General features: G+C 57.2%; 1 protein-coding gene across 1 annotated transcript; it reads left to right on the plus strand.

Moving 5' to 3' along the window:
- Window positions 1-4,410: 4,410 nt before the first annotated feature.
- SLAMF9 (SLAM family member 9) lies at window positions 4,411-6,644 on the plus strand. The gene is given in 3 exon segments (XM_043568069.1): window positions 4,411-4,819; window positions 5,619-5,900; window positions 6,276-6,644. Coding segments are annotated over 3 exon segments (903 nt in total). The 3' UTR covers window positions 6,488-6,644.
- The last annotated feature ends 2,937 nt before the right edge of the window (window positions 6,645-9,581 follow it).

Consider the following 9,581-nt stretch of genomic DNA (forward strand, 5'->3'; position numbering starts at 1 on the left):
CCCTCCGTCGGAGCAGGACCGGCTTCTCCCTGGCCCCTCTTTCCCAGGGCTATTATGGCAGGAGAAACTTATTTGTCCCTAAGAAAACCCGGTGGGAGACACCGGGGAGCTAAATGTCACGGGCGCAACTATTTTTATCACGGACAACAGTATCTTACTCTGGGTTCCTCCCAGAGCCGGGCCTTGGACAAGGGCTTGGGTGGAGGAAGTCTTTATGGGGAGGTGACCCGGGAAGCCAACCTGAAAGAATGAGGAAGACGAGCCTGGGAGGGGAGGAAAGCCAACACGGGCCGTGTCAAGGGTGGGTCACTGCCGTGGGCAAGTGGGGCTCAACCCTTGAAGAACCACAGAGCACAAGCCTCAGCAGGGTCGCAGGGAAGGGCAGGGGGGCGTTTAGCCACCAAGTCGGCGCCTCACTGGCTGGGGTGGCCTCCGGGTCTGTACACGGCCCCCCTGCGCCTCCGCACCTGGGCTGAGTGGCCTCCACTGCTTCTGAGAAAGCCCAGAAGCGGAAAAGCAGAGGTGCAGGCATGGGGGGTGCGGGGGGGGGACCGTCACGACGCCGTCCAACAGCAACGCCGGAATCAGCCGGGCCGGAGGCTGCGGGAAGGGAACCCAAAGTGTCCGTCGCATGCCAGGTGTTAGCCGGGAGCCTCTCTGCGTGGTTCCACCACCGTGTCTATGAGCCAGGTGTCAGGAGAGCAAAGCAGAGTGAGGGGGACCCCTCTCCCCTGGTGGGATTTACAGCAGGATCGAAGGGCAGCCTGGGTCCCTGCTCTGGGACCCCTCACCCGGGGGGTGGGGATTCAGGGTGGGTCGCTGGAAAGAGAGTTCTTTGACACAGCTGTTGTTTTATTCTGAGTTCCCGCCGCTTCCCCCTAAAGGACGCGGGCCAAGGGAGGGGTGGTCAAGGTGAGGACTTGGGGAGGTTGGACATGGGTCCCGTGGGGGAGGGTCCAAGGCCTGGGAGCGTTGTGCGCTGAGATCTGACCCCCTCGAGGCAGGCAGGAGTGCGATGTGCTGTAGATCCCGGCACCTGTCAGGGAGGAATATGACAGATCACCGAGGGCCAGCATTGAGACAGCCTGCTGCCTGAGTCTCTGGTGCCACACAGCGGGGACAGCGGAGGGGCGGGAAGAGGGGACAGAACGTTGGTCACATGTCCAGGGGCTGTGGAGGGCCTTTCGAAGGACCACCCAGAGTAGAGATGCATCTGCCCTGGGTCAAGGGTAGGAGGGAGAGGACCAGCAGAAACTCTCCAGAAGCCACAAAACTGCTCCTCAGAGGAAGAGACCATCTTAACCATCTGCCAGACCCACAGACAGCAAAGCCACTTAGCCGGACGTCATCACCTCTCCTTCAGGCGCTCACCCTGCTGGAGAGGTGGGGCAGGAGCTGGGGGCAGGGAGCTCCGGGCAGAAGTGCCTGGTAAGCTGGGAGCGAGCAGAGACACTCTTTTTATTTTTTATTTTTATTAAAAAAAAAAAGTTTTTTTAAACTTTCATCGAGCAGACACTCTTTCCCGTTCCCCGGTGTAGGCTCCCAACCTGAGACACACCCAAGCCGGGGGAGGGGGAGACCGACTTGAAGTTAAGGTTGCAATTTTGTGTTATTACTCGGGACAGGAAGTTCTCATTTCTGAACTCCGACCAGAAGCCAAGACCAGAGTTCTCATCCGAGGCAGGGGAAGACCACCCTACTGGACAAAAATGAAGGGGCCGGGGGCACCCGGCTGGCTCGCTCGGTGGAGCGTGCGACTCTTGATCTTGGGGTTGTGGGTTCGAGCCCCACGTGGGGTGTAGGCATTACTGAAAAATAAAATCTTTGAACCACAGCAACAGTGAAGGGGCAGTGAGCGACAGATATGGAGTTGAGTTCCCACGAGGCAGAATGAAAATCAGATTTTCAGAGCGCTTGAAAATCATCTTCTGAGAAGTCCCTTCTGCACATCGGACTGAGAGAGCTTAGGGAGGATGGCGGTGTGCGAGAGAGAGAGAGAGAGAGAGAGAGAGAGAGAGAGAGAATTATGTCCCTCTACACAAGAAGCATGACATATTGTTTATGCTTATTTATGAAGACAGGTCCAACCAATCTGGTCACACCGTGTTCACTGCAGCGGCCACGAAGGTGATCCTGGATCCCCGTCAAGAGAGAACTCGTCTTCCTCTGCAGGGGTGCAGCTGACGGACAGCCTCCAGCACAGCCCCCCGGGGCCCCTGCTCTTCCTGGGGAGGCCCAGCCTGGGGAGGCTCTTCCTTGACTGCGCAGAGAGGTGAGGGATCTTTGCTGCAGAGCAGGGACTGTCCGCTTTGCACAGTGGTGCTGGTGGCCTCTCCCTGCCTGACCCTGCTTCCTTCCTTTTTATCTTTTATGGGCTTTTCCCTCCACCCACGTGGAACTTCGTTCACCCCCAACGCCAGCACCTGCTTCTCGGAGACCCCAACGGATAGACTCACCCTTTAAACTCTGCACATTAGGCATGTGACTTTGTTTTGGTTTGTTCTGATTTCTTTTTTTAATGGGAAGATTACATAAGAACGTTTTCATACTCAGACTGGGACCTGATCTACGTTTTCAAAAAAACTCCAATCCCTGAGGTTTGATGCTCCTGAAATTGAACTTTCGGGACACCCCACCTCATTCTCTCAGCAGATCCTGCTACCCTTGAGATCGTTTCTCCTTGAAAGCTTTTCCTGACCTCCTGACTTCAATTTGCTAGACCCCCTTGTCCTAGCCTCCCCAGATGAGTCCTTGGTGAAACTCATCAAGCTCTCAGTTAGTTGTCCGAGGTCAGATCCTTGCCCCTGATCTCTCAGGCCAGTGCCTCGGCCACAGAAGCTGCTTAGTAAATAGCTGACAGAGTGCTGAATCTGCCAACCTAAAGGCTTGAAAAGCTGGCCCTTGACCAGAACTGATGTATCTGCCCCCATTGTGTCCTCGGTCTTGGGGACATCACTCTTGCTTCCTGATCACAGCAGAGACCCGTAGAGTTGAGTGTTTAAAAAAACCCTAAGGGTTATCCCATCTGATGCCAGACAGGTTGTGCAACATCCAACAATCCAAGATTTTCCAGTGTTAGCTTGACTACCAGGGGTGGAGACTACCTCGCAAGGCCACCACTGCCTCCTGGACAGCTCTGACTGTCAGATTTCCTACAGCTTTGGTCCACATCATATTCACACCATTTACTCTTTCCATAATGTGGACAACCTAAATGGGCTCTCTGGCCCAAAGTGCTTTTGTTAAGGGGGTCGAAAGTTTTCTTTCTCCGAATAGTCTCTCAAGTGGGGACCTAGCAAGAGCAAACTAGAAATACTCCAGGGGCACCTTGGTGGCTCAGTCGCGTGAGCCTCTGACTCTCAGATTTGGTTCAGGTCAGGTCATGATCTGGTGGTTCACGAGTTCAAGCCCTGCAACGGGCTCCTTCTCTCTCTCTCCCTACTCCCCTTTCTCAAAATAAATAAATAAACTTAAAAAAAAAGAGAGAGAAATACTTCATTTATTCATCCATTCCAGAAATATCACTTGGTTGCCACCTGTGTCTAGTGTGGGACTTAGAGAGATGTCCCAAAAGTTGGAGTCCATCTGGGGAGAGAAAGATGCTTATAAGGTCAGATGACCACAGCGACACAGGAACTTCCAAACGAGAGCTGACACAGAGTATGCTGAGGGCTCAGGACAGGTGGTGTGTGTGTGGGGGGGTGGGTTGGGAATACAGGGGGCAAGGAGTCTAGGAAGGCTTCCTGGAGGAAGCGGGATCCGAGTGGTGTTCGATGGACAGGAAGCATGAGTCAGGGAGTGAACCAGATCAGCAGTTGGGCTCAGAGAGAAGTTCCCAAGACCGACAGGGAAGGGCTTGGTGAGGATAAGGGAAGTCGGAGGCTGCTGGGGGGTGGGATGTATTTCCCCTCCTAGGGACTGTCAATCAGTCGCTCTGTCTCTAGCAGCCTGTCTTCTTCATAGTCTTGGGGGCCGAGCAGGCCAACCTCCTCGGGCGCAGGGCCGCTGACATGGGGGCCCTTCGGATGCTGTTCCTGCTTCCGCTGCTTCGGGCAGGTGAGAGACTGCAGTCCCGGGACAAGAGAGTCTCCTCCCCTCTGCTCTGCTGTTCTGCTGGGGCTTGGGCTGGCTGGGCACCTTCTCTGGGGCCGGATGCTTCGGCCCTTCTGGACTAAAGAGGAGTAGGGTATGGCTTTCGTGCAGGATCGAGAGATGAGGAAGCCTGGGCTCTAGAAAGGGGACCAGCCCGCAGCAGCCACGAAGGTAAAACCCGGAGGGGGACGACCCAGACGGAAGCCAGCCCCTGGCAGGTGCTCAAGTCAGGCACAGCGGAAAGCTAGAGCCAGACAGGCGGCTGGGGGCGAGGCTGAGTGCAGGGCCCGGAAGCCGCACGGTCCGGGGGCCGTGTGCATGCGCCACAGCCCCACTGCCAGGCTCGGCGGCCCCGAGACACCGGTGGGGACTTTGCCTCCGTCTCCTACTTTCCTTGCAGCCGACGGGGATTCTGGAGATGGCGTGGAGGCCGAGGAAGTAGTCGCTGTGCTTCAGGAGTCCGTCAGCCTTCCCCTGGAGGTACCATTCAATGTCATCTGGTCCTCTCGCATAAGGCTTGCCACGGTGGTTCTGGGGAGAGAGGGACAGCTGGCTACCATCATGGTGACCAACGCTCGATACGCGGGCAGAGTGAGTTTCCCGGACCCCAGCTACTCCCTGCTCACCAGCAATCTGAGCTGGGGGGACTCAGGGCCTTACAAGGCTCAGGTCAACCTGAGGACGTCCCAGATCTCTGCCAGGCAGCATTACAGTCTCCGTGTCTACCGTGAGTCGAGGCTGGGAATTCTAAAGCTGCTTTTTGGGGCTCTCCTGGGCTTTGCACGCAGAGGAGTAGTGGTCTCAGGACTCAGGGCTGTGGTTTGAGGGGCTGGGACCAGAAGGCAGAGTGTCTCCGGTGTGCCCAACCCCAGGATCTGAGCTGCAGCCACCGGTGCAGTGAGGCCCTGGGCCCTAAGGCTGTTCCCCTGGACCTTCCCAACATGGTGAGAGGGGCAGGTGCCCCAGACCTTGCCGGGGGGGGGGTGTCTCTCCCTCCCACCGAGATTCTGCCTCCTGGCATTGGATGCCACCTCTAGTTCCGAGCTTTTTATCTTTCTGTGTGATGCGAGGGCTCCTAACCAACGTCTCCTCTCTACCTGGACCAAGTCTCTTAGTGCCTGTGACATTGACTGATGTTCTACCTCGAATCTTGCAGAGACGCTGACTAAACTATAAATGCCCCCCCCTGCCCCTCCGCAACGCAGAACATGTGACAATATTTTCTGGGATCAAGGAGGCAGAATAGGGTTTAGAGGGAGGTGGGGTGCAAAAGGGAGAGAGAGAAGGCGAGACATTGGGCGGTGGGGGCGGGGGGAGTAGGAAATGCCAAAGGCAGGTGTGTCTACCTTAGCAGCTGCCCGGGGGACCCTGGAAGCAGATGTTACGGTGGATGGGTTCTGTTAGTCTCTGTTTACGTGAAGGGACTCTCAGGGGACACACCCTTCACCCCACTATTGAGGAGCTTAAGGAAACAGATCTGACCCCCGATTACGTAGAGGGCCTTTGCACGTTCCTCTTTCATCTAGGACGGCTGTCGGAGCCTGGCGTCACGGTGGGCTTTGAGAACTCCAGGGAAGGTGGCTTTAATGTGTCCCTGACGTGCTCCGTAGAGAAGGCGGGACTGGATGTGACCCACAGCTGGCTGTCCTGGGAACATAGCACCTGAGACACTGAGACAGTCTGTGAGGGCTCTGCCCTCAGCGCGTCCTGGAGACCTGGGGACAATGCCCTCTCCTATACCTGCAGGGCCACCAACCCCGTCAGCAGCGTCTGTTCCCGTCTGGTCCTTGCCGGGCCCTTCTGTGCAGGTACCGGGACCCCAGAGACAGGTGGCCACCTCCCTCCCTCAACCCCTCCCAAGAGAGTGCCTGGGATCCAGAACCTCCCTCCTTCCCAGGGGGACTTGACCACTGCACTGGGCAGGGGGGCAGTGCTCCCCAGTTTCCAAAGGTTCTCTACTCTCTGGCTTAGCTTAAGATCACCCGCCCCCCCCCCCCCCCCGGATCTTAGTTTCTGAGCTTCCGTGACTAGAACACGTATGTCCAGAGACACTTGAAAAGGAACAGCAACTGACTGCTGACTCGAGCCCCCCGTGTGGGATCTGGGCCCGGGGTCTGCCTCTTAACGGGGACCTCCCTCTCCCTCTGGCAAGCCCCGCTCTCCTTGCCTCCTTCTGCCCCCAGATCCTGGCTATGCCTCGGACACGTCCACTTACTTCTGCCTCTGGGCCAAAGGGCTGCTCTTCTCCTTCCTCGTGGTCACTCTGGCCGTGGGGCTCTGGCTCATCTGAGCCCAGAAAAGATGCAGAATGCCAGGGATGAGGACCCCCGGGAGAAACGAGGCTGAAGCCTCTCCCCGGCCTGGCCCGATCGCCCCTTGGGGACCCCTGTGCTGAGCACTCTTTCTTCCCAACCTCTCCCCCCACCCCGGAGTCCTTCCCGCCACCCCCCCACCGTGCTTCTCCTCCCAGGGGGCCACCGGGTGGGTGTCCCAAGGGACATACTCCCCGAGGGAAGATTATCCGGCAATAAAGTCAAATCAGGTGACCGCCACTCTGGAGGAGCCGGCCTTTGGTCCTTGGCTGGATGATTCCGGGCCAAACCTGCTTCCCTGAACTTCCTTCTGTTCCAGCTGTCCTATCTGGGGCTGAGGCGAGCCCGATGACCCTCAGTCACCTCCCTATCTGCCTGACGCTAGCTGCTCAGAGCCTCTGACGCCTGACCCAGGGGGACAACAACTCGGCTGGACCAGTAGCTGAAGTCTGGACCCCTGATCGCTGTCTGTGGTTGGTCTTATTGTCCTGTCCTCCCCTAAAGATCCCCATGTCTCAGACCTTCTCTCTGGACCTTTGTCCCCGGCTCCTGCCCACCCCTTCCACGCACACCTGTAAGCAAAGGACCTTAAGCTGATTCTCTTGCTCCTTCCCGATCCCCTCAAGCCGTCCACGTTCCCCACCCCCCCACCCCGGGCCTGCTGAACCACTATGTTGGTCACCCTCCCACGTCGGATCTTGTGGGTGTCACTCAATGCAGCCGCCACGCGGGGCAGGTGGGGAAGCATTAGGGAGGGGAACAGGAAGCCGCCCAGGTGACAGGTGGTGAGGCTCGAGGGTCGAGGGTCGACAGTGACTTGGAGGAGGTGGTGTAGGATAGGGTGACAGCACTGGGGAAGACGGCAGAGCTCGGGGCTCTGCTCTGCCACTCGCTTGGGACATTTTGTTCAGCATCCGGACTCGGTCTGTTTTTACAAGGAAACTCTGCATAGGGGCAGGCATAGGTGCAGCCAATGGGGCTCTTACCAGAGACGTGGCTGCGGAGGTGGAGACAGGACTATGCCCCTGGGGACCATGGGAAGAGGAGTCTGAGGGACTAGGGGCCAACATTCCTGACCTTCCTCCAGATCTCACCTTCCCCTCTCAGTGAGAAGGATGCTGATCTCCAAAGGGACTTCCAAGAGAAGGAATGTCAGGCTGTGAAGGGGAGTGGGATGCACAGGGGTTGTGGGGACAAAGGACACAGCCTGGGAAACAGGACAGGGGACCAGGCACGCTTTTCTCTTCCTTCCTTCCTTCCTTCCTTCCTTCCTTCCTTCCTTCCTCCCTTCCTTCCTTCCCTCCTTCCTTCCTTCCTCCCTCCCTCCCTCCCTTCATTCCTTTCTCCCTCCTTCCCTCCCTCGCTCTCTCCTCCCCCCTCCCTCCCTTCCTTCCTTCCTTCCCTTCCTTTCCTTCCTTCCTTCCTTCCTTCCTTCCTTCCTTCCTTCCTTCCTTCCTTCTTTTCTTCCCTCCCTTCCTTCCCTCCTTCCTTCCTTGTTTTATTTTGAGATATAGAGGGGGAGAGAGGGAATCCCAAGCAGGTTCCACACTCTCAGCATGGTGCCCAACATGTGGCTTGAACTCACAAACCACGAGATGGTGACCTGAGCCAAAGCCGGATGCTTAACCAACTGAGCCACCCGGATGCCCCGTCTTGGTGACGTTTCTATGCAGGAGACAGAGCCCCTTGGGACCTGGGAAGGAGGTATTGAGGTTGGGGACCAGTCCTCACAGAGCTCCTCAGGCAGGCAACTGATCCGCTCTAGTCCCTGAGGGCCCAAGCCCTGGCGCCCCTGGAAGAAGGTCCCTGGCCTGAGGTCTCCCAAGCAGTCCCACCTTCAAACAGGCCTGAGGTTCAGGGCCAAAACCGCAGCCCCAGTTCCTCCGACTCCTGTAATACAGCTTCTGGAGACTGACTGGGAAGTTAGATACAGGGCAACGGATTTCCCTGTGTTTCAGGGTCAGGCCCACGGAAAGTGAATGAAGGAACAGACAGTCCCTGTGCAGCTGGCCCGGGGCTCTCCCCCGGGACTCGGCCAAGTACTTCTCACGCCATCTCCAGACAGAGAAGGGCTGAGGCCCCAAACCATCCCAGGCCCCTGGAATTGGAAGGCAGAAGGTGGAATCGAAGCTCAGGGAGGCCCAGGCCTCTCGCTCTGCAGGAAGCCGGGACAATACCCACCTGGTAGCACTTTGCAGCATTTGCCTGTCCTTTGAAATAGGTGAAAGCAAATAGGGAGGGAGAAGGGTGCTAGTCGAGGCCCTACCGAGAGTCCGGCGCTGGGCTGGCACTGGAGAGGCAGGAAGGACACTGTGTGCCCTCAAGGAAGTCTTCCTGGAGTGTGTGAAGGTGTCATTACAGTGAGGTGTGACCAGGGCCCTGGTGAAGGTGAGGGCGAGGGTGAGGTGGGAGGGGCAGGACCGTGCCTTGGAGGCAAGAGGTGAATAGAATTCTGACCCCGGATTAGTAGGGAGTCCAGGGAAGGGAGAGAAAGGACATCCTAGCCTGACAGAGGATGAACCCGAAGGCACACGGATTTGTGAGAGCACAGTGAGGTCCACACCCGTGTGTTAAAGCGGGAGGTAAGAGGCGGGTCTGGAGAGGAGGCAGGGCCCCCCTGACGTACTCAGGGCTGTGGGAGAATTCAAGCATGAACCAGACAAACACCGCAGGCTCTTGGACCTCTGGTCTCACTGGGTGCAGGAACCAGGCACGCCGACAGCTAGGTGACAGTCTGAGAAATCACACTGCTTTTCTTCTTTTTGAAAAGTTTCATTATTTATTTTTGAGAGAGAGAGAGAGAGAGAGAGAGCACGCATGTGCGAGGAGGGGAAGGGCAGAGAGAGGGGGAGAGACAGAATCCCATGCAGGCTCCCTGATGCCAGTGCAGAACCCCACCTGGGGCTTAGATCTCACAGACCATGAGATCGTGGCCTGAGATGAAATCAAGAGTCGGACCCTTAACCGACCGAGCCTCCCAGGCGCCCCGAGAAGCCACACTGTTTTTCTGCCCCGGTGAACGGGCGGGCCACCGCTCACAGCGGTCAAGTGTCCCTGGAACTGACAACATTGTCTGATCTTGTGAACAGGCTGAAAATACGTGGGTTGCCTGATACCCGGATTAGGTAAAATCCTAGTTGGTTGAACAAACTTTCCCAGAGAGTAGGAAGCGTGGAT

The sequence above is a fragment of the Prionailurus bengalensis genome, chromosome E4, assembly GCF_016509475.1.
Source record: "Prionailurus bengalensis isolate Pbe53 chromosome E4, Fcat_Pben_1.1_paternal_pri, whole genome shotgun sequence".
In the NCBI taxonomy this organism is placed as follows: Eukaryota; Metazoa; Chordata; class Mammalia; order Carnivora; family Felidae; genus Prionailurus; species Prionailurus bengalensis.